The 24,259-nt window shown below is 56.7% G+C and overlaps 2 protein-coding genes across 3 annotated transcripts; both read left to right on the top strand.

Annotated features, from left to right (window-relative positions):
- The first annotated feature begins 515 nt into the window (after nt 1–515).
- Nucleotides 516–10,316, top strand: OTOP2 (otopetrin 2). Its single transcript, XM_043905551.1, has 7 exons — nt 516–673; nt 944–1,289; nt 1,902–2,038; nt 3,316–3,374; nt 3,830–3,960; nt 6,382–7,259; nt 9,769–10,316. Exons 2-7 carry the CDS (start codon nt 977–979, stop codon nt 9,937–9,939), a joined length of 1,689 nt encoding a protein of 562 aa, XP_043761486.1. The 5' UTR covers nt 516–673; nt 944–976; the 3' UTR covers nt 9,940–10,316.
- A 1,412-nt stretch (nt 10,317–11,728) lies between these two features.
- OTOP3 (otopetrin 3) lies at nt 11,729–23,778 on the top strand. 2 transcript variants are annotated; one of them, XM_043905548.1, is made up of 7 exons: nt 11,729–11,841; nt 16,918–17,415; nt 17,521–17,657; nt 18,579–18,637; nt 18,920–19,038; nt 21,096–21,910; nt 23,087–23,778. In XM_043905548.1, the coding sequence occupies exons 2-7, from the start codon at nt 17,019–17,021 to the stop codon at nt 23,255–23,257; spliced, it is 1,698 nt and encodes a 565-aa protein (XP_043761483.1). In that variant the 5' UTR covers nt 11,729–11,841; nt 16,918–17,018; the 3' UTR covers nt 23,258–23,778. The 2 variants fall into 2 exon arrangements, with proteins under 2 accessions (XP_043761483.1, XP_043761484.1); XM_043905549.1 differs by having other exon boundaries at nt 11,731–11,841; nt 16,999–17,415.
- The last annotated feature ends 481 nt before the right edge of the window (nt 23,779–24,259 follow it).

Below are 24,259 nucleotides of genomic sequence, written 5' to 3'. Positions count from 1 at the left end.
CGATCCGCACTCAGCTGTCCAGGCCGCCCCCTGGCCGCGCTGTCCAGTAGAGGGCGCTGGAAGACTAGCCAGGAACTTGATACCCAAGTGCGCCCTCGCAACATCCCCTGGAGCAGGGATGCGGGAAGGGCTAGAGGAAGACCCCACTTGGAGTCCTGGTGAGGGTGCCAGGAAAGGGGCGTTAGGGTCCCGATCTTGGGGCGGCAACAGAGGAGCACAAAGGTAAGGGCCGCCGGGGCTGGGGGCGCGTCGGGATGCCTGCGGGCCCTTAGGGCGTCGGTTGAGCGTCGGCTCTCTGGGCTCTGGGTGTCGGGATCGCGGGGCGCCAGGGCGCGGTGGGCGCCCGGGGCGGGGTGTCCTCTGGGTGCCGCACTGCGGGGCCGCGCCCGAGCCGGGCTGCGCCGAGGTGACAGGGCGGCGGGGGAGGGGGCGCCTCTTAACGGGTAAATATAAATCTCACCTTATCTGGCTCCCGCACGCTCTTCCCTAAATTCAGCCCGGAAAAAAGATGGATCATGTGAGTGAGACTGAGAGGTTTATGGAGCTGAGCTCCCGCGGCTGTAAATCACTCTGCCCTCCCCGGTATAAAGCGCCCGTCCAGTCCGGCGTCAGAGACAGGACGCGCTCGCCGCCCCCTGACCCCCAGCTCAGCGCGGGCTCCCGGCCCAGTCAGGTGGGTGCCCCTGGGGGCCAGCCGGCCGACGGATCTCGGGAGTGGGGGATCTTAGACGGGGTCCGACGGGGCCGCAGCCACCTCTCCTTCCCTCCCCGTCGAGAGCGAGACCGGCATGGTCGGCTTCTCTCTTCCGCTTCCGCGCGCGCATCCTTCACCACCCGCAGCCCCCACCCTCTGCGCGGGCCAAGAACTCCCCCCGCCACCCCGGTCCCCCAAGCAGGGAGGGCCTTCGAGGCTGACCTGAGTCCTGTCTGCTCCCCACCACAGTGACCCCTCCAACCTTCTCCAGTCGCCCCTGCCATGTCCACCGAGCTGCCCTCGGACCCCAAGGAGAGCCCGCCGGCCCCGCGGCCGGCGCCCCGCGAGGTCTGGAAGAAGGGCGGCCGACTGCTGTCGGTGCTGCTGGCGGTGAACGTGCTGCTGCTGGCCTGCACGCTCATCAGCGGCGGCGCCTTCAACAAGGTGGCGGTGTACGACACGGACGTGTTCGCGCTCCTCACCACCATGCTGCTGCTGGCCATGCTCTGGATCCTGTTCTACCTCCTGGGCACGGCGCGCTGCCCCGACGGCGTCCCCTATCGGGACGCGCACGCAGGCCCCATCTGGCTCCGAGGTGCCGGGGGAGGCGGGGGAGGAGGGGGGGGGTGGGCAGGCTGGGAGCCGGAGGCTGGGGAGCTCTCGCAGGAATCGCTGGGGGCCCTTGGAGGTAGACTGTGGAGAAGTGTGCCTCCCGGCACCGCCCCCACGCCCCCACCCCCAGCACTGCCCAGGACTAGATGTGCCTGAGGGTGAGGTGGGCTGCGATTGGGGGAGACGAGGGAAACAGTCCTAGAAAAGGGATGCGGAGAGGGCTGGAAAGGAACTTTCTTGCCATGTCTAAAGATTGAAAGAGGGTGATGATGGGAGAGACTTTGATGGAGAGCCCAGAACAGATGATTGTTGCGGTTGCAAGAGTCTATCTAGGGCCCTTTCCCTTATCTATCTGTGCAGCCACAGAGATGGGGGCTCAATGGGACATCCATCCATCCACTCAATCGTATACTCATCCTTCCACCCACCCATTCAACATCCACCTGTCCACCTAGCTATCCATCCATCCATCCATCCTCTCACCTACCCCATTCACTCATGGATCCACCCCGTCATCCCATTACCTAGCCATCGGTCCTCAGATCTATAACCCCTCTCTCTGCCTCTCTGATCCACCCCCACCGCTCACTCCCAGGTGGGCTGGTGCTGTTTGGGATCTGCACTCTCGTCATGGATGTCTTCAAGACCGGCTACTATTCCAGTTTCTTTGAGTGCCAGTCAGCCATCAAGATCCTGTACCCTCTCACCCAGGCTGTGTTCGTCATTGTCCAGGTGGGTGGGAGGAGTGTCCCTGAGTGTGGTGGAAAGGAGTCAACGCCTGGGGCCGGGAGGTCTGAGCCCCACTCCTCTTCTACAATGAGCAATTAATTAAGGCGGGGATGGGATTGTAGTGAAGATCACAAGTCCATAAATCTGGAAGCACCTGGTAATGAAGTAATATCCAAATGTGAGTGCCTGCTTTGGCGCCCTGCGATTTCATTTCAACTTAAGCGGTGCCAGTAGTTAACACCTAGGAGGTGTCACTTGTGGCAGCTGCTCTGTCTCCTAGAACCTGCCCTGCCCTCCTTGGGGGCCCATAGAGGGCATCAGTCTCAGCTCAGGGTCCTGCCGTGGGCATGGCCAGTTTGGCCTCAGCCATGTCCCCTATATTCTGAATTTGTTCAGAAAATATGGTATCGTTGTACATGGGATTTTTCAAACAAGTTCAAGTTTTTATTTGTTGCATAAATAAGCCCTGGAAAGATCTGCCCGAGCTGAGGCAAGACTGGTTTGAGAACAGACCTCAGCCCAGAATGACCACATGTATGGTTCCCTCTCTTGAAACATCATCCATGCTGCCCAGGTTTCCACAATTTAACTCACTTATGACCTTGGCATTTATATAGTTTTAATTTTACATTTTATGACTTTAAAGAATACTCAGGCAAAATGGGAAATAAAGTTACCCCAACATCAATAACCCTAGAGAAGGAAATGGCAACTCACTCCAGTATTTCTTGCTTGGGAAATCCCAGGGACAGAGGAGCCTGCCAGGCTACAGTCTGTGGGGTCACAATTGGACATGACTTGGCGACTAAACAACATTGATAAACACCAGAGCAAGGATTTGTGGGCATCCAGGTGAGGGGAGGACCTGCAGGGCAACAAAGGATGAGGATGGGGGGGTGCTGCCTAAGAGAGTGGAGAAGCCCCCAAGATTCTTTTTACCTTGGACAAGACCTAACCTGAGGCTGACCCTGCACCCAGAAATAAATAACTGGGCTCAAAACTCCACTCCCTTCACCTGCAAAGGAACAGAAAACAAACACAGAGAATTTACTGGTGACATTTTGCAAATTTTTAAAAATCAGAGAAGTATTTGGTACTAATTGCTGCACAGAATAGAAAGAGAGAAAACCTGCATCTCACATTGTAAAGCTGAAATAAACATGATCGCGTAGTCGGAGAGTTCCTGAGGGAGAGCGAACATAGGGCCGGGCGTGGGTCCGGGGCTCCCAGGGTGAGCCCATCTGCGGAGTAGATGACACCACCACTCTCTCTCAACACAGACTTACTTTCTCTGGGTCTCCGCTAAAGACTGTGTTCACACCCACCTGGACCTGACTCGGTGAGTGCCTGCCCCACGCCCGTGGCCCGATGCCCGTGCCCAGGTGCTCAGCTCACCTGGCATGAGATGGGCGCTTCCCAACCTGGGGCGTGGGTCCTCTTTCTGCCCCCAGATGGGGCTTCAGTCGAGGCCTCCGTGCTTTGTAAGCCCGGCTTCCACCACCCTGTGCTGTCGGGACGGGGGGTACTTGGTGGGATGGTGTGTGTCATGTACAAATGTCCTCTCCCTTAGAGGAGAGAGCAGAGTGGCCCCTGGACACCCCCAGTTTTCTGTTGGGAGGCATCTCAGCCAGGCTGTGTTCCTTCCAAACTCCTCTTCTCTGCTCACACGGGGGCTTGCCCGCTTTCTTGCTTCTCAGCACCGTCTCCCAGTATAGCCCCCCGGCTCTCCACCTTGCTGGGGACCCAGCACAAGCCACAGACTCTCACTGACCTCTGCTCTCCCTCCCCGAACAGGTGTGGTCTAATGTTCACACTCACCACCAACCTGGCCATCTGGATGGCGGCCGTGGTGGATGAATCCTTGCACCAGGCTCACGCCCACAGTTCTCACAGCAACACCAGCCACACCCGCCTCGCTCTGGACCGTGAGTGCCCACTCCAGAGTAACCCTGGCCCCATGGTGGCCAGGCCTTGGGCTGGGTGCCCTGTGGACCTGTAGAGGGCATGGAGGCACAGGGGGAGGCCAGAAGCCCCCTCCGGCTCCAGGCTATGCCTCTGAAGAAGTTTAGATGTGGGTGACCCAGGAGGAAGGGTAACGGGGGATCTTTTTTTCTTCTTTTAAAAACCTTTTACTTTGTATTGGGCTATAACCAATCGGGGCTTCCCATGGGGCCCAGTGGGTAAAGAATCTGCCTGCCAATGCAGAAGATGCAGGAGACTTGAGTTCGAGCCCCAGGTTGGGAAGATCCCCTAGAGGAGGGCATGGCAACCCACTCCAGTACTCTTGCCAGGGAAGTCCTATGGACAGAGGAGTCTGGTGGGCTACAGTCCATAGGGTCGATAAGAGTCTGACATGAGTGAAGCAATGGAGCACGCACGCACGTAACCAATTCACAGACTATGCTGTGAGTTTCAGGTGGACAGCAGAGGGACTCAGCTATGCATACACACGTGTCCATTCTCCTCCAGACTCCCCTCCCATCCCTCCCATCCAGGCTGAAGGGGACATCTTTTCATCCTGGATAGTACAGCCTTGGTCCCACTGTCCGGGTCTCCATTCCACCAGAGAAGGGATTCGGGCTCCAGAAACAAGGGGCGAGGTTGAGCAAGCTGGATGGAGTAGAAGGGAAGCAGGGTGGCTCAATGGTGGCAGTGTAGGATCAGAATGGAGTGTCTGGCAAGGAGGAGAAGGTAGAAATAATAACCATGATAATGATGGTGACAATTCACGGAGCTCTATACGTCAGGCGCTGTGCTTAAAGTCTTTAACACCATCTTACTTAACCCTTGCAACCTCCCTATGAGATGGGTACTATTAGTATTCCCATTTTACAGATGCAGAAACTAAGGCACAGAGAGGTTAAGTAACTTGCCCAAGGTCGCACAGCTGGACAATGGAAAACTAGCATTAAGACCCATCTTTGCTTTGAATCATCAGAAAGACCCCCTGGAGACGGAAATGGCCACCCACTCCAGTATTCTTGCCTGGAGAATCCCCTGGACAGAGGAGATTGAGGGGCTACAGTTAATGAGGCTGCAAAGAGTCGGATGCGACTGAACACACAGTATGCTATGGTGAAGAACAGGCCCACAGTCCCCCGGGCCTGGTTTTCTGGACTTCTTTAGGGCTCCCCACCGCCGGGATCAGACTAGATGACCAAATCTACTTGGACCTCACCTGAAGACACACACACATCCAACCTGTCAGGGTCCAGGAATGGAAAGCATGGATCCAGGAGATCCTAGGGCAGCAGGACTGAGAATGAGAATGTATGAGCCCTCCACATACAGAGGGCTCCTGAGGATGGTTAAAACCAGCCAAGGGAGGTGGAGGACCTCAAATGCTGGGACTGTGGGGGTACAGAGAGGCGCCCGGAGAGGTACCTGCCTCGGGGGTGAGAGTCACAGCATTTGTATCAACTCTGCCATCACAAGCCACTTGCCTTCAGTGAACCTCGGTTCCTTTTTCTACAAAACCAGCTGAGATAGTTCTGGGGATCAAAAGAGATGTCTGCCAAGGCCCAAGGTACCCTACACAGGAGAGCACACTCTGGATGTAGGACGAGATTTCTATAGGTACGGTACAAACTGAAGTGACGGAAGGTCCTGGTCAAGACCTGGGCACAGCAGGTGCTTTCTGGCTGAGGCAGATGCTGGACAGAGAGGCGAGGAAGCTTGGATTTTAGGGGTTGCCAAGGGGGCCACCTTCTATTAGGACCGGAGCCGTGCCTGTCTTGAGCGGGTCATGACTGGTGGGGAAGGTTTGGGAGTACGTTTCTGCAGGAATGGGATGGGATGAAGCAGGCAGTTCTGCAGTTCAGATTTTTTTTTTACTTTATTTACTTATATATTTGTTTACTTTTATTTTGCCTGTGCTGGATCTGTTCTGGCACACAGACTTTTGCTAGTTGCAGCTCACCAGGGCCTCTCATATGGCAGTGCAGAGGCTCTAGAGCACATGGGATCTCTAGCTGTGGCCTTTGGGCTTAGTTCCCTCGAGGCATGTGAGAGCTTAGCTCTGCGACCAGGGATAGGACCTGCATTGGAAGGTGGCTTCTTCACTGCTAGAGCATCAGGGAAGTCCCCCAGACTTTTTGTTTCTTAATTGAGCCCTGAATATTGTTCAGGGACATGCCCCCCTGGTCTCTGGCACATAGTAGGTGCTCAGTAAATACTTGTGGCATGAATGAACATGCCAGGCCCTCCGTAGGCATTTGGGGTATGGTGGTGGCAGCTAGCAAGCCTGCCCTTCCAAAGGTTATGGTCCAGGGGTGAAGCCCTTCAGATGGGGTGCCTCCAGGAAGGCGGGAGGGCAGTGCCGCTCCATGCCACCCATCTCTCCACAGTGGAGCGTGCGAGCAGCGCGGTCGGGGGAGAGTGTTCCTGCGACACGGCGGTCTGCCAGATCTTCCAGCAGGGCTATTTCTACCTGTACCCCTTCAACATCGAGTACAGCCTCTTCGCCTCCACCATGCTGTACGTCATGTGGAAGAACGTGGGCAGGCTGCTCGCCTCCTCCACGCACGGCCACAGCCACGCCCCGTCCCCCCTCAGCCTCTTCCGGGAGACCTTCTTTGCCGGCCCGGTCCTGGGCCTGATGCTCTTCGTGGTGGGGCTGGCCGTGTTCATCATCTACGAGGTGCAAGTGAGCGGGGAGCGGGGCCGTACCCAGCAGGCCCTGGTCATCTACTATAGCTTCAACATTGTCTGCCTGGGGCTCATGACCTTGGTTAGCCTGAGTGGCTCAGTCATCTACCGCTTCGACCGCCGGGCCATGGACCAGCACAAGAACCCCACGCGCACCCTGGACGTGGCCCTGCTGATGGGCGCCGCCCTGGGCCAGTATGCCATCTCCTACTACTCCATCGTGGCTGTGGTGGCGGGCACCCCCAGGGACCTGCTGGCGGCACTCAACCTAGCCCACGCTCTGCTCATGATCGCCCAGCACACCTTCCAGAACGTCTTCATCATCGAGAGCCTCCACCGGGGCCCCCCCGGGGCTGAGCCTCACGACACACCCCCCAAGGAGCCCTGCCATGGCCTGACCTTTGCCAACCTGGATGCCCTCCACACCTTGCCCGCCTGCCCGCCCACCCCCAGGCTGGTTGGCCCCAGCCCAGCAGGACCTCAGGAGGCTGCGAGTGTCATCGTGGCCCCCAGGAGCCACTGGAGACGCCGGTGCTTGAAGGACATTTCCCTGTTTCTTCTACTCTGCAACATCATTGTGAGTAGCCGGGCAGGGACGGAGGTGGGCTCCGGGGAGGAGAAAGCCAAGGAAAGATGCTCTTTTTATGGTTTCTTCACCTGGCCTTCTTTGTCTTGCCCCCATCCCCCTTGGAAGCATCCTATGCCTCTTGAGAAAAGGAGCAGGTTCAGGGAGGGTCGGGAGCAGCCCCAGGGCAAACAGCATCTCAGGGCAAACAGGGAGAATGAGATGCCAGCATCCTGGCCTCAAGGCTACGGACGGAGCCGGAGGGGTCCCAGGGAATGCTGACATTGGAGCTGGGAGGAGGCGAGAGGGAGCTGGGACGGGGGTGGGGGGGGCCTCACTCCCAGATGGGAGGTGTGACTGCTCCTGGGAACCTGTGACCGGCCTGCTTCTTAGAATAATCAGAGCAGCGACAGGAAGTGGCAGGGACCAGTGTATGTGTGAGTGGTCTGTCAGCGGAGAGCAGAGGCGGGCTGGCTGGGAGAGGAGCACCCGCAGCAGCCGCCCCCTTCCCAGCGAGTCCACAGAGCCCTGTTCTTATTTTTTTATTTTATGTATTTAATTTTGGGGTGGGTGGGTGCTGCACTGGTTCAGCATGTGGGATCTTCATTCCCCAGCCAGGGATCGAATCCATACCCCCTTCCTTGGAGGGCAGAATCTTAACCACTGGACCTCCAGGGAGGTGCCAACAAAGCCCCTTTCTAAGAGAAAGAGAAAGTGTTAGTCAGTTAGCCTGTCCAACTCCTGGGATCCGCCAGGCTGTCTATGGGATTCTCCAGGAAAGAATACTAGAGTCGGTTGCCATCCCTTCCTCCAGGGAGGCTTTTTAACCCAGGGATCGAACCCAGGTCTCCCACACTGCAGCGGATTCTTTACCGCCTGAGCCACCAGGAAAGCAAAGGAAGACTGGAGTGGGTTGCCATGTCTTCCTCCAGGGGATCTTCCCAACCCAGGGATCAAACGCCGGTCTCCTGCACTGCAGGCAGATTCTTTACGATGTGAGCCAAAAGAAAGCCCCTCTGTATATCGGCTGGCTTCACCCAGTACAAATATGCATCCAGTATGACACTCTTCCTGAAGGTGCATCCTCATAGAAAAATACTCCTAGTGTGTAGCTCCAACCCGATAGAGAAAGGCCCCAGCGTAGAAAGAACCCCTGGGAGGGAAATCTCTAACAGAGAAACATGTTCCCTGTGAATACATCCCACACAGAGCACACACCTCAATGAAGTGTTGCTCAATATAAAGATAGTCCTTCTAGCTGTAACCTAGAAAAATACCTCTATTATGGAAAACAGCCTTAAATAGATGGGAATATGGGTATTCCCATATAGAACACATCTCCAGAGGGGTTGCATTCCAACGGGGTCTACATGAAAAACTGAGGTGCATTCTTGGCAAAGTCCCCAGTTTGAATATTGTCCCTCCTACTGGTAACCTTGGGCTTTCCAGGTGGTGCAGTGGTGAGGAATCCGCCTACTAATGCAGGAGATGCAGGAGGTTCGATCCCTGGGTTGGGAAGATCCCCTGGAGCAGGAAATGGCAACCCAGTCCAGTATGTTGCCTGGGAAATCCCATGGACAGAGGAGCCTGGCAGGCTACAGTCCATGGTGGTCGCAAAGAGTCGCTTAAGCACAGATAACCTATTAAAAAAAAAAGTAGTCACCAATCTCTGACGTAACAGTGGAACAATAAGGATCGAAACCTCCTCCAGCCCTGGCCACTCCCTCACTTTCTCCCGAGGGAGGCCGAGCCTACAGGTTAAGAGTCACTTGGGAGGAAAAAAAAAAAAAAGTGTCACTTGGGAGGACATTTTTGCTCCAGGTATCTGAGTCTGGATCAGCTCTTAGAGTGTCATCTCCAACTCCTTCATTTTATAGGACAGAAGCAGGCTCCGATTTGGGCTGTGATGTGCCTAAGGATGTGATCAATTTGGCGGTGGGGGAGGGTCCAGCCTAGCCCAGAAGCCGTTTTTCTTTGCCTCACGCCCCACGCCTGAACCATCTGGGTTCATAGCCAGAGATGAAGCAGGATTCCAGCTTCAACCTCCTCCCACACCTGGGAAGGGGGTGGGGAGTGGAGGGTGGAACTGGAGAGTGGAGCTTATAGAGAGCTGGGGTGGGGGAGCCTTCTGGCAGGATCCTGGCCCCCCTGCCCTGGGCCTGTCTGCTTCTATCATCCTCGCCCGCAGGCATCTCTCCAGAGGAGAGCTGCTGGTTTAACCATTTATTCCAAATGCTCACGTCACCTGCTGAAACCTCTTCTCCTCTCTCCCCATCCCACAAGTGGACCATCCTGAGGGTGGAGCCTCAGCCTGGGGATGGGCAAGCTCAGCTGGGCACATTTACTGAGTTTCCTTGTGAGTGCCAGGCTCTGCCTGAGGGGCTGTAGCTCCCACTCGGCAACACCCAGCCCTTGATAGCCACAAAACCAGAGGACCAGGGCCCCCATCCTGTCCCCCGCCCACAGAATGACCTGCAGCCCCCCGTCCTGGCCAGGTCCTGACCCTCCTTTCTCCCCACAGCTGTGGATCATGCCCGCCTTCGGGGCCCGCCCTCACTTCAGCAATACCGTGGAGGTGGACTTCTACGGCTACTCCCTCTGGGCAGCCATCGTCAACATCTGCCTGCCTTTCGGCATCTTCTACCGCATGCACGCTGTCTCCAGCCTGCTGGAGGTCTACGTGATGTCCTGAAGCCCCGCTCGGGACCTCGGGAAGAGGGGCTCGGCTCATGCACTCACCCAGAGACCCCCGGGAATGAACCCCAGGCTGGCAGTCACTGTGCCACATACTCTCCATTCTGGCCCCTGCACTGGCCCCAGAGTGGCATTTTCACAAGAGTTATTTTTCCAAGATGAGTTTTTAGATCACCATCAGGACATGCACATTCACCCCAGCATGAGCCTGGGGGGTGGGTCTGCTGGGGTAGGAGGACCCCTTGCTGCACCCCTTTCTAGGACCAGACAAGGTCTGGAAGCATCCTTGGCTCTGGTTCCACCCCTACCCCAGCCCAGTGTCTTGGCCATTGCTGCCGCCTGGAGCTGGAAACCAATAAACTTGATGCTGCCCTACGCCACCTGGGTCCCCACTTCTTGTCTCAGCACTCACCTCTAAGATGATCGCAGGAGGGGGGTCTTGGGGTCAAAGCTGCAAGGACCCCTGGGGATGTTGAGGTCTGAGGCATCTCTATGGGCAAGCCAAGTCCGAGTTACAGATTAGTACCTGGGTGGCTGGGAGCAACTGGGTGGAGTCTCCAGGCTTCCACCTCCCTCTTCACTTTATCCTCAAGTGACATAGCCATTTTTTTAATGTGTTCCATGACACGTGAAAGGTTGGGAAGGACTGACTAAGCCAACTACCATTTTACAAAGAAGAAACCTGAGGTCCAGAGGTATAGTGACTTGCCCACAGTTCCACAGCAAAAGGAAGCCAGCACTTTTCTACTAAGAATAATATTTTCAAACTTTTCTTTCAAGCCCTGGAGCATTTTTCCCCCCTCAAATAAAATATTTCAGGGACCCACGTTTATAACATAGGCTGGTATAACCTAGTTTATAACCCGGCTGTTCTAGCTTAGCAGGGGTTGGGTGGCACAGCTTCTCATCCCCACCCCCTCAGGGCCTCCTCTCATCCACCACCTGCCCTCTCTCTGGTCCTCGAGGCGCCTCTCCAAAGCCCTCTGGCTTCTACTCTACAGAAGATATAGAGATGGGGTGACTGTGAAGTCAGGACACTCAGGTGGGGCAGAGGACATGCGATCTCATTGTTCTCCCAGCCCGTCGACCCTCTCTGGAAGCCCCCCAATAAAATGATATGATCCCAAAAAGGAAGGAGGGGGAGATAGAGAAGGAGAGACCGAGAAAGTCAGATGGTGCAGAGAGATGGCAAAAGAGGAGCCAGCAGCTAGCGGAGTCAGGAGAAGGGGTCAGGCTGGGATGGGGCCTGGGGTGGGAGGAGAGGGCATTTAGAGGGGAGAGTGGGGGGCAACAGGGCCCGGGGCACAGGGGACTTTAGAGAAAAACCTGCCAGGACTCAGCCAGCAGAATGAGGTGGGCAGGACTCCAGGCTCAGGGAGAGCTGAGGAGGGCCAGAGGGCGCGCCCCCTGCCCGGTCAGAACCAGGTCTCTTCCGCCCCAAGTTCACCTTTGAGTTAGGGAGAGAAGGTGCAGCAAGGCTGGTGCTAGGTGGGGTACGGGGAGGGGGGCGGGGAGAGACCCCAGATCTATGGAGGACGGCTCCTTCCCTGCCGGGCCACCAGAGAAAAGTGTGGCCGGAACCCCGCAAGGCCTCTACTTTGGCCTAAGGACATTGCACCCCACGCCACCCCTGCGCCGCGAGTCTGCACCGCCTCCGGCCCCGCCCGCTGGGGCAGCCGCCTCGCTATTGGCTGAGCCGTCCGGGGAGCCCCCGGCGGGGTAATTAATGAAGGATTAATGAGAGCCCCAAAGTCAACAAAAAAATCAATGGGCCGTGGAGCCCGAGAGGCCGCAGCTGCGCAGTCCCGCGGGGGCAGGGCGTCGGGGGCCTCGGTCCCCGCGCGGGGGCCTCATCTGGCCAGACGGGACCAGCCGGCGGCGACGCCTGCCCAGGCCTCAGGTAAGGCTCCCCCGAGGCGCCGTTAGGGCCCGGAGCGCCCTTGGACCCCTGGAGGAGCATTCCAGGCGAGTCCACCCTTGACACACACCTACGGCACTCCCAAAGTGAGGTTCAGAGACCGGGGGCTGCAAGGACGGGCGGGAGGGAAGCCAACCCCTGGGGACCCGAACTCCAGCCCCTATCTGATCGCCACCTCAACCTCGGCTCCGCGCCCCATCTCCTTTTCGCGGGCTGGGGAGCACAGAGCTCGCCTTGCCATAGCCGCGTCCGAGCGCGAACAGCCGAAGCGGGCAGCCGAAGCCCGGAGGAAGAGAAACGCCCGGACGGCTGAGGTTGCCCGAACGCCTAGTTCGAGGCAGACGTGTGGCGGCTGTCCAAGGCCTCGCAGTCCCTCGAGTGGCTCGGAAAGAAATGCCGAAGCTCCCCCGGCCGGGCCGGTGCTCAGCAGCCTCCTTCGGAACCGGCCGGGCGCCGCGCCCCGACGTCCCGGCAGCTTTCATCACTGCCTCTAATCGAGACCCACAAACCAGTTTGGTGTCTGGGCCCTCCCTCGGACTGGCGTCGCGCCGGAGGGCGTTCCAGAAGGTGGTGGATTTCTCCTTGTCGGTCCCGGCGCCCTCACCCGCTTCCCGCGACCCCAGCTTGCCCACCCCCGCACCCTCCCCCAGGGAGGGACCCACTCCGCCCCTTTGAGGGCTCCCTCTAGCTGCCAACGGAGGGTTGGCCCCTGGGGATGGGGGCGGGGAAGATAGTCAAGGCGAGGACCCTGGAGGATAGGACTTCGGCCTCCAGCATCCAGTCTAGTCCAATCAAAATTGCCCCCCCCCCAATTCAATAACCCTGACCCTTGGGGCTCCTCTGGGACCGGACAGAGCAGGGAGGAAGTGCATAAATAGCTTAACACTCAGATCATTCTGTGTGCCAAGCATGGCTCCATAGGTATTTGCACGTGTTAAATCATTTACTTTTGAGAGAACTCCATCAGGTAGGTATCGTGTGTTAATTCCTTCCTTTACTCCTTCAAGAAATCTTTATTAAACATAGACTATGTAGCAGGTACTATTCCATAGTTGTGTGTGTGTGCAGATGAGGAACCCGAAGCACAGAGAGTCTAGGGAGCTTGTCCAAGATCACCCTGGTAGCAAGTGCCGGGTTCTGGCACTAGGCTGTCCTCCAGCCTCGGTGCAGATTCTGGGAAGGCGAGATGGGGCAGTCAGGTTTGGGAGGAAAGGAGCAGGGAGGTGTCCCTGTGAGCTTCAGGCTTGCTCAACCTGGGCGGGGGTGTCTGGGGGGAAAAGATCAAGATCTTCTGGAAAGTCAAGGGTTTGGTGCCGAAGGGTCTCTGTCCACGGCTCTGGTGCTGAAAGTTCCCCCAGAAAATGTCAGAGGCAGTCAGCAAACATTGGTTCAGTGTCCTGCCTGTGACAAATTCAGGGGTAGGGAGGGGTCTGAGGTAAGCACGACCCGGTCTCTGCCCACGAGGCACACCCAGAGCAGGACACACCCACTCTCGATAGATGCTTGGGCAAAGGGAGAAGTCTTCCCAGGAGAGGTGCTTAAGCTGGATGGTGACTGGGCAAGAGTCACTGGGGGAAGGACAGCACATGAGATGCAAGGAACAGCAGGCTGGAGGAGTGATGGGGGGGAGACAGCAGGAGAAATGGGGAGTCCTCTGGCTGGGCCTGTGGTGGACGTGTGCCTGGAGTGTGAGAAGGGGGCTGGACAAGGAGGAGGGTGAACTGGAGCAAGGACTGGGTAAAGGATAGGACATCATTGGTGGAATCTTTAAAAGAGTACCAAGTTTTATTATTCTATTTGCCCCAGAAGAGGACCTTAGAAGGTGTAAATATTGGGCAGGTTGCCCATGGAAGAATGGGGGCCTGAAGCGGCTGCATTTAATTTTATTATTTTTATTTTGACTGTGCGGGCTCCTCATTGTGGTGTGGGGGGGCTTCTCTAGTTGTAGCTCGTGGGTTTATTTGCCACTCAGCTCAGCCTGTAGAATCTTGAGCTTCCCTCGTGGCTCCAATGGTAAAGAATCTGCCTGCAATGCAGGAGACCTGAGTTCAATCCCTGGGTTGGGAAGATCCCCTGGAGAAGGGAATGGCTACCCACTCCAGTTGTTGATGGACAAGGAAGCCTGGCGTGCTGCAGTCCACGGGGTTGCAAAGAGTTGGACAAAACTGAGCAACTGAACTGAATTGACCCACTCCACTGTTCTTGCCTGGAGAATTCCATGGACAGCGGAGCCTAGCAGCCTATAGTCCAGGGGTCACAAAGAGTCAGACACAACTGAGCTACTAGCACTGTGGGGTCTTAGCTCCCCAACCACAAACCAATCTTGTATCCCCTGCATTAGAAGGCAGGGTCCTAACCACTGGACCACCAGGGAAGTACTTGAGGCTGCATATGAAAGCCACATGTGCTGAGGGTCTTCTGTTGGTTCCAGAGAGGGAGAGTTTAAAGCTCAGAGTCCAAAGAGAGAGAAAGAGCAGAGCACAGCTAATTAAAACAGAGCTTGACCGAAGATGCTCCAGCCTCAAGCGTGGGTGCAGGGCAGGTATCTAGAGGGACACCTAGTCCAGCCTTAGGTGAGGGGGTTCAGGGGAGGGTTCCTTGAGGCGGTGGGACTCCCCTGAGTCCTGAAGGACACCCTGCAGTTTAGCCAAAGGGTGAGGGCGTGGGTGTGATTAAAGGGTGGGGTGTGGGAAGGACAGGGAGGTGAACAAAAGCAGAAGATTCTAGGAGCTAGGCAGCAGGATGGCACGGCCCATGGGCAAGGGGGAGGGTCTGAAAACAGTGCTGGAGAGGGCGGTCACAGCCAGACCAGGAAGCAAGAGCAGCTACCCCGCCTTGACCACGTTGCACAGTTCAAGCCCATGCTAAACACTGCCTCGGTTTTTTGTTTTTTTTTTTTTTAATATTAGTTTATTTGGCTGCACTGAGATTCTTAGTTGCAGCATGTGAGATCTATTAATAATTCCCTGACCAGGGATCGAGCCTGAGCTCCCTGCATGGCGAACACAGAATCTTAGCCACAGGACTGCCAGAGACGTCCCCCTGGTTTCGTTTTGAAAGGCCATGCAGGCCATGCTAGGTAGTATGGCCTCTACACTGAGGGCAGTTCGATGCCTTTGCAGGGATCACAGTAAGGGAGAGACACAGCGGGTAGGAAGACTAGTTTAGGAGGGAGCCATGAACCAGGGTAGTGGTTGAGGTCAAGAAAATCTCAGAGCTGTCTGTGAACTGGAATATACAGGGGTGAGGGGACAGGAGAGGTGGACACATGGTTCCTTCTGGGAGATGTAGGGATGGCGATGCTGCTCTGAGACGGTGAATTAGAAATCAGGCCTCTGGCAGCCTGGAGAATGGGGACAGTGAGTGCTTAGAACCCTGAGCCCAGAGCACCAAGGACGCAGGGTAGCAGCAGGTAGAGCCCCTGGCATGGGAGGGGTGGGGAAGGAACCTTCCCACCACGACAGCAGCCGGGACCAGTGGGGTATCCCTGCTCTCCAGTGCAGCTCTATGTGAACCCAAAGGGTCCTTGGGGAGGGTGCTAGACTTCAGGAAGGGACCCTGAGCTGCAGGTATGGGGGTGACCCAAGACCTGGGTCCAAGCAAGGGGGAACAAAGGGGTTTGTTGTTGCTGTTTAGTCCCTCAGTCATGTCACACTCTTTCACAGCCCGATGGACTGTAGCCCGCCAGGCTCCTCTGTCCATGGGGTTTCCCAGGCAAGAATACAGGAGTGGATTGCCATTTCCTTCTCTGGGGATCTTCCCGACCCAGGGATCGAACTCGTATCTCCTACATTGGCAGGCGGATTCTTTACCACTGAGCTACCTGGGAAGCCCCACAAAGGAAGTAGGCCTGAGTGAAAGCTTGGGGAAGGTGAGGAAGTGGCAGGGACATTCAGGGAAAGAGGGGTCAGGGGTGGAATTCCCCATGTTGAGCTGTGCACTCCTGAGACATTGAGGCGTCCAGGGAGGGTGCAGATAGAATTCACTTCTATCAAAGTCAAGGGCACAAGAATTCCCTGGTCATCCAGTGGTTAGGACTCTGTGTTTTCATTGCCGAGAGCACAGGTTCAATCCCTGATTGGGGAACTAAAACCCCACAAGCCTCACAGCAAGGCCACAAAAAAAAGTCAAGGGCATGGCATCTGTGCTGATCCCAGGATGTCCCGTGCTCATGGTAGACACTGCAAATCAGTCTCAGAACTTTTCCCTTAAGCCTTTAATGTGCTTTAAAATTAATTTTAGGAAATAAAATAAAATTAACTTTAGGACTTCCCTGGCGATCCAGTGGTTAGGACTCTGCGCTTCCACTGCAGGGGGCATAGGTTTGATCCCTGGTTAGGCAACTAGGATCCCATATGCAGCACAGTACAGTCAAAAAAAAAAAAAAAATTAACTTTACAAAAGTAATGTTTAAAAAAAAAGGAAAAAAACTAGAACATTAACCACTCCTCCCAGCACCAGTGTTCTCCTCCTTTCCCCAGAAGCAACTCCTATCGTGAACTCAATGCGTGTCTTCTAGATCTTTTCAAAGTAAGTTTATATACACCCATATGTACCCATAATAGAGCATTATTTCAGATCACAGCATTCTTTCCCAAGGATGGGAAAGCCCAAGGCCACACTCAGCCTCGGGATCCTTCTCAACACAACAGTCTAGGCAACCACGACCCAACTGATCAGAGTCAGAATAAGAGAGGACACCGACTTTGCTCTCCCTGACTTCAGGAGTGAAAACTCCTTCCAGAAGACGGCACAAACAGCCTTTCAGGGGTGAAAAGTCACAGCCCTGGAAACGGCCTGGTGGCCAGGCACTGTGCAGATACCCCTGGCTCCCTTGCTGGACGTCACTCTTCCACCTTAAGATCAAACACTGTTGAGGCAGGAAGACGGGGTGGGGGTAGGGGAGAGGTGGTCCCCAAACCCGTTTAAATAATCCCTATGTTTATGTGGAACACAGAGGACTGGTCTCTTTGAACCTTCTCTGGTCCGGTAAGGTAGATGGGGTAGCTGCTATGATTTCCAATCTCCAGATCAGAGAGGTTGCTTGGCTTACCCTAGGTCACACAGCAGTGAGAAGCAAGAGTGGAACGGAGCCCTGGACAGCTTGGCAGCCAACCAGAACCCTGTCTCCCTCCCCAGCCCCTACTGCGGCTCCACCCATGGCCACTCCAGAGGCTCAGGCGGCTGGAGAGGCTCCGGCCAAGGAGAACCAAGTGGCCTTGGGGTCCGCGCAGACCAGGGCCCCCGCCTCCCCGGTCGAGAGGTCCTGGCTGGCGCGGCATTTCTCGCTGCTGCTGAGGCGGGACCGGCAGGCCCAGAAGGCCGGGCAGCTCTTCTCGGGGCTCCTGGCGCTCAACGTGGTGCTCCTGGGCGGAGCCTTCATCTGCAGCATGGTCTTCAACAACGTGGCCGTCACGCTGGGGGATGTGTGGATCCTGCTGGCCGCGCTGAAGGTCCTGTCCGCCCTCTGGCTCCTCTACTACACCGCGGGGACCACCCGGCGGCCGCACGCGGTGCTCCACCAGGACCCGCACGCGGGGCCCGTGTGGGTGCGGGGTGAGCGTCCGGGCACCCGGGGCGGGGGCGCGCGGTGCAGAGGGCGGGGGAGGGGGGGTCCCCGCTCCGGCAGGTGCCAACGGCCCCCACCCCCGGCCCGGCCAGGCTCCCTGGTGCTCTTCGGCAGCTGCACCGTCTGCCTCAACGTCTTCCGCGTGGGCTACGACGTGAGCCACATCCGCTGCAAGTCGCAGCTCGAGCTGGTCTTCCCCGCCATCGAGGTCATCTTCATCAGCGTCCAGGTGACTGGTCTCGCCCACCCCGCTCCCCACCCTATGCCTAGAAACAGCCGCATCAGCAAACGTCTACATGGCCCAGAGGAGATGCACACACACCACCCCCCACCCTGATCCCGACATGGCCCCAGCGCCCTCACCCACGCCACCCACGAGTGTCAGCATCAGCGCTGCACACAGGCGTCACTGCAAGGCAGCCACCTATAGATACATCTGCCAGTGCATACCTGTGTGTACCTAAATCTACACCCCACCCGGATATACAGAGCTTTTTTTTAAATTACAATTTATTTTTTCATTTGGTGATGTGGCATGTGGGATCTTAGTTCCCTGACCACAGAGGGAACCGGTGCCCCCTGCAGTGAAAGTACAGAGTCTTAACCACCGGACCACAAAGGAAGTCCCCAGAGCTACTCCGCCTTTTTTTTTTTTTTAATAATTTTATTTATTTTTGGCTGTGTAAGGTCTTTGTTACTGCATGGGCTTTTCTCTAGTTACAGGGAGCAGGGGCTGCTCTCCAGCTATGGTGGGTGGGCTTCTCTTGTGGGGCACAGACTCATGGGCTTCAGTAGCTGGGGCTCACGGGCTTAGCTGCTCCAAGGCGTGTGGGATCTGCCAGGATCAGGGATTAAAACCTGAGTCTCCTGCACTGGCAGGCAGATTCTTTACCACTGAACCACCAGCGAGGCCCAGGCGTTCCCATTTTAGTCCCATTTTAGAGACGAGGAGACTGAGGCTCAGAGATGTTTTGCCACTAGTCCAAGGCCACACAGCAAGGAAACAGTGGAGCCAGGAATCCAAGCCAGGCGCCCTCACTGTCTCTTCTGTTGTAAATACACACAAGCCACTGGCGCACACATACCATGAACCCACCACCCACCTCCACCCCACCAGAGCCCTCCGGACTCAAGGCCCCTTCTCTTTCAGACCTGGGTGCTCTGGAAACACTGTAAGGACTGCGTTCAGATCCAGACCAACTTCACTAGGTGAGATGCGGGCCCCTTTCTTTCCTTGCAACAACTCCTGGGACACCCCATCCCCCACTCCTGCCAGTCCCCCACAGCTTCCCTGGGCAGGGTGGCCCTGGGACTATGGATTGGTCTGGGGTTGGGTCCCGGGGAGCCCCTAGGGCCACCCCTCCTGAAGTTCTAACGGCAGGTGGGATCTGGCTTTGGGAGAGAGCGGTCCCCCCGAAGGCAGTGATGGTGAACGCGCGGTACCCAGGGTGCCCGCCAGGCTGTGTGGGCAGAGTGTAGCACCTCCTCCAGGTGTGGCCTGATGCTGACGCTGGCCACGAATCTGCTGCTGTGGCTTCTAGCCGTCTCCAACGACTCCATGCACCATGAGATCGAGGCTGAGCTCAGCGCCCTCATGAAAAAGCTCTCAGGTACAGAGGAGATCGTGACCACCCCCCATCCCTGAATGTACACACACACACATGCATCCATCACACGTCCTCAAACAGGTGAGGCTGGGTGACTCTCTACAGCTGGGAGCAAACTCTAGAGGCCAGATAATGACTCAACAAAAACTGACTTTTGCCAGGGGTACTGACTTTTGCCTGCATTCTGGGCCTGCCCCACATGTGCTGGTGCTCCGCAAGCCCTGTCCGGGCAGCATCTAGCTATCAGTGAGCTGGCCCCCTAATCCACCGATAAGTCCAGGTATGCCCTCCACCCCTGGTATCTTCATTTTACTTGCAAGAGACTGAGAAGCCTGTAAGATTGAAAGGAATGTCTTCCTAACACACTTGTAGGCACCTGGACATTTCAGGAGGAACAGAATATTTCTGGGCAGAAAGAATGCCCTGGATTCTCCCATGTACGCAGTACCCTACCTGTACGGGGTGCGCTTAGAGGCCACGTCCCATAAACCGACATGGGAAGGAACATTGCTGTCTGTGGGATTCAGCCACACCTGTATGTATACAACTCCCCCTCCTAGGTGTCATCACCATCTTGACTTGTGTACACCACGCCTTCTCGCACACTCATGCACTCACACACCCACTGCATAAATCTTGGCACACCTGGATACTGTGGCATTTTTTATGCTCCAGATCCATTTTTCAGAAGAGCTATGCAAAGAGAATTTTTGGCAAGTGACATCATAGATTTTTCATTATTAAACAATCCAGACATCTAGATGAGTAGAACAGGACATACCTATAACCTAGATGTAATTGTTAGTAACACTTTGCCATATTTATTCCAATACTTTTGGTGAATTACTTATCTTACAGAAATCCTGTCATTTCATCTCAAAACATTTCAGTATGCAAGCCTTTAAAATAATATATTTCCCTGCATTAGCAAAATGCTATTATAATTGCTAACTTCCTTCACATCATCCCCATCCCCATTTAGATGGATAAATCTATATTCGACTTTGTCCAATCAGCCTATGAAATGTCATTTACAGATGGTTTGTCCAAACGTACAATACAGTTGGTGGCTCAGTTAAATCTCTTTTCCCCTAATGACATTGAGATTGGTCAGGTTGCTTCCTTGTGGTGGCATTTGTCCCTCTTCCCTGCTTTTCCTAGAAATGGGAAGTGTGGACTGAAGTGTTGGTGAGACTCAGGAGGAGCATTCTGGACGCGAGCATTCCACCGGGGATGCTGCGTCTTTGCAGGGCACCCCCCCACAGGAAAGATGCCTGATCACCCCACGGTGGATGCTGTTGCCCGACCAGGTGTAGCAGCCAGAGCCTCCTCGGTGTAAAGTTACAGGTTTCCCTTCGTGCTCAGCAAGTCACCCGTAGAGCTTTGGCACCGAAGACATCACGTGTCAAATGCTTAATCTAAGCTTGGCCCCTGAGGTCCAGAATCCTTTTGTCAAGAAATGGTCATCCTGGGGACTCCCCTGGAGGTCCACTGGTTAAGACTCCATGCTTCCCTGCAGGGGGCACGGGGTCTGATCCCGGTTGGGGAGCTAAAGTTCCACAAAAAACAAAAAGAAATAGAAATGACCACCCTGTTATTTCTGCTCTGTGTGTGTGTGTGTGTGTGTGTGTGTGTTTATTTTTGTCACGCTGGATCTTTGTTACTTTGTGAGGGCTTTCTCCAGCTGCCGCGCGCGGGGGGTTACTCTTCATTGTGGCGTGCGGGATTCTCACTGCTGTGGCTTCTCTTGTGGCACACACAGGCTCAGCCGTGATGCATGGGCTTAGTCGTTCCGAGGCAGGCGGAATCTTCCCGTACCAGGGGTCGAACCTGTGTCCCCTGCATTGGCAGGCAGATTCTTAGGCGCTGCGCCACCACCCTTTCTGTGATTTCCGATTTCTCTCTCTGGGCCTCCGTTTCCACGTCTGTAAAATGGGTGGCTTGGGCCTCTTCCACCTCGACCACACGCCAGGAGGTGAACGGGATTGAGTCATGCCTCTGGTTCCCCCCTGAGCAAGGCCCACCTGAACCTCTGTCCCTTCCCGCCCTGCCCCCCCCAGGCAACGGTACCAACACCTGTCTGTGCCTCAATGTCACCATGTGCGAGGTCTTCCGGAAGGGCTACCTGATGCTCTACCCCTTCAGCACCGAGTACTGCCTCATCTGCTGCGCCGTGCTCTTTGTCATGTGGAAGAACGTGGGCCGCCGCCTGGCGCCCGCCGCGGGCGCCCTGCCCTGCGCCCCGTCCTTCCACCTGCACGGGGCCATCTTCGGGCCGCTGCTGGGCCTGCTGGTGCTGGTGGCCGGCGTGTGCGTCTTTGTGCTCTTCCAGATCCAAGCAAGCGGCCCGGCCATCGCGCGCGAGTACTTCACCATCTACTACGCCTTCTACGTGGCCGCACTGCCCGCTATGAGCCTGGCGTGCCTGGCGGGCACGGCCATCCACGGGCTGGAGGAGCGAGAGCTGGACACGTTCAAGAACCCCACCCGCAGCCTGGACGTGGTGCTACTGATGGGCGCGGCGCTGGGCCAGATGGGCATCTCCTATTTCTCCATCGTGGCCATCGTGGCCACGCGTCCCCACGAGCTGCTCAACTGCCTCATCCTGGCCTACTCGCTGCTACTCATCCTCCAGCATATGGCCCAGAACCTGTTCATCATCGAGGGCCTGCACCGCCGCCCGCTCTGGGAGGTGGCTCCCGAGAGCCTGGCCGGGAAGTGGGAGGCCGAGCCGCCCCGCAGGGGCTCCCTGCTGGAGCTGGGCCAGGACCTGCGGCGGGCCTCGCTGGCCTACATCCACTCCTATAGCCACCTCAACTGGAAGCGGCGAGCCCTCAAGGAGATCTCACTCTTCCTCATCCTCTGCAACATCACGGTGAGTTCTGGGGCCGGGAGACGTGGCGGGGTGGGGGGGTGGGTTGGAGCTGGTGAGACAACCCCAGAGAGCCTCATTCGGGATGGAATGGATCAAGGTGCATTCATTGCACATTGACAGTCCCCCGGGCGACTGGCTTGTCCTTTGATTGCCAAAGACACAGGCCTCTTTCCAACGAGCTCGATGCTGCTTGAGAATGTCCCCCAGCTCCCTGCAAGGTACCTGGCATGGATGAAGGTGCCAAGCCTGTAGCTAAGTGCTGTTTATAAACATGCGTGTAGGATTTCCACCCTGGGGAGCTTACTGCTTAGTTAGGGAGACACGGGGGGACCAGTTAGAGAGTTACCAAATATTTAACTGTCCACTGAATTCAGTCAAAGGAAGAGATCAGAAAGTGTGTGTTTTTCTAGAACCTCAGGGAAAGGCCTTGACAGTGACACTCAGTGCCTGGTGGCCGCTAAGTCTCAAATCCACCTTTCTCTGCACCTCGCTGAATCGTCACACTAACACATGAAGCAGGCACTATGACTGGCCCCATTTAACAGATGAGCAGACTGAGGCTTAGGCCGTTTGACCTGCCCACATTCCCAGGGTCTGCAAGTGCCAGTCCTGGGACAACTCCAGGTTGTTTGAGCCCATGCTGGTACTGGCTGTGCTGGCAACACTCCGATGCTGAAACCTCTGGTCCAGGCAGAGCATAAGTAATAAATTGGCCCTAAAGGGAGGTAGGAGCTCAAAGAAGGAAATGTGGACTCAAGCGGCCAAGGAAGTCTTCGTGAAAGTTTGGTCTGGGCCTTGAGAAATGAGCAGAATTTGGACAGAAGGCAGGGTCAGAGTGGAGCTGGCAGAGAGTCGTGACAGTGGAAGAATGAACAGAAAAGGGGGATGGAGTTCGAGGCCAAGGGGATCCCTGCTTGATGCAGCAGGTTGTCCCGTGGGGCTGGCAGCCGGGGGTTTCAGCTGGAACTCAGGCTGGCTGGCCCCAGGCAAGCTGAGGAGGGGGCTCAAGGCCTTGAGGGGGAGGGAGATATAAGGGCAGAGGCGCTGGCTCTGACATCCTAAGGAGGAGGAGGCGTGGAGGAGCCGCAGGTTCGGGGGGCCTACTTCCCCTGAGCCGAGGGCCTTGGGGGATGGGAGAGCCCCCTGCCTCACTCAACACCCTCCTCTCCTTCCCAGCTATGGATGATGCCTGCTTTCGGCATCCACCCTGAGTTTGAGAATGGCCTGGAAAAGGACTTCTATGGCTACCGGACGTGGTTCACCGTCGTCAACTTTGGCCTGCCTCTGGGGGTCTTCTACCGCATGCACTCCGTGGGGGGGCTGGTGGAGGTCTACCTGGGGGCCTGAGGGCGCCCGAGGAAGTGCAGACCCCTGAAGTGCCAGGGCCGGGGAGAATGTCACCCAGATGCCCCATTCCAGGGGCACCTAGACCAGCCTGGCGTCCCCAAAGCCTGCTCTGCCCCGGGACCTCATTGTGGGGTGGTGTCACTGTCTCCAGCCCCAGACCGAGGGCGGGGCCTGGACCCTGAGCTGCTAAAGCCCACACCCAGGACGGAGCCCGCGCCTGCCCCCTGCTCACCACCACAGTCAGCGCAGCCCAGGAGGAAGCCCCCACAGCTACCCTCCCGGACAGCCCTGCACTGGGAGTTTGGGGAGGCGCAGCCCCTCCCCAGCCAGGCCCGGGGGCTCGGCTTCCGGCCTGGCCCAAGCCCAGCCCAGGACATCTGGAAGCTCGTGGCTCGGCAGGCCGCCCTGCCCTGGTCTCCCCGCACACCCTGTCTCCTAATGAGCTCCTTAATTAACTGCCAGGCAGGGTTCAACAGCTCTCTCTCCCGCTGCCATAAACCCTGTTTGTTTGATCGATTCCACTCGGGTTTCGTGGCATTTGTTCCTGGGGACAGAGCTGCCGCTCCACATACGGTGGGAAGGGACAGTCCTCCTGGGCGGGGCCGTGGGGCTGGGACAGCCCTATTTCTGGGCCAGGAGGTGTCTAAACCCTTTGTCTGGTCCTCCCCTTGTCTGATCCACGGCAGGAGAGGGGAAGAGAGAGGCTGGGGCTTCCGCATCCTCCCACCCCTCGCCAGCCCTGCTTTCCCCCAGGACACAGCCCCGGGGGACTTTCCCCAGCTGCTGGGTCCTCTGAGTCTTCGGGCGGGGAGGGCAGCCCGTCCATCTCTCTGAGCCCAGTGCAAACAGTGAGCTGTGCCCAGGGTGAGGCCCGGGGTGAGGCCTGGGGAGGGCAGCTCCGCCCCTGCCGGCCAGGCTTGCACCCCACAAAGCTGGGTGCTGGTGAGAATGGGGCTAGAGTCCCAGGGACCCCCCAGGGTGGCCAGCAGAGCCCCATGCAAG

Source organism: Cervus elaphus, chromosome 5 (genome assembly GCF_910594005.1).
Source record: "Cervus elaphus chromosome 5, mCerEla1.1, whole genome shotgun sequence".
NCBI lineage: Eukaryota > Metazoa > Chordata > Mammalia > Artiodactyla > Cervidae > Cervus > Cervus elaphus.
The sequence above is the reverse complement of the archived record's forward strand: the minus strand, read 5'-3'. Positions and strand labels throughout refer to the sequence as shown.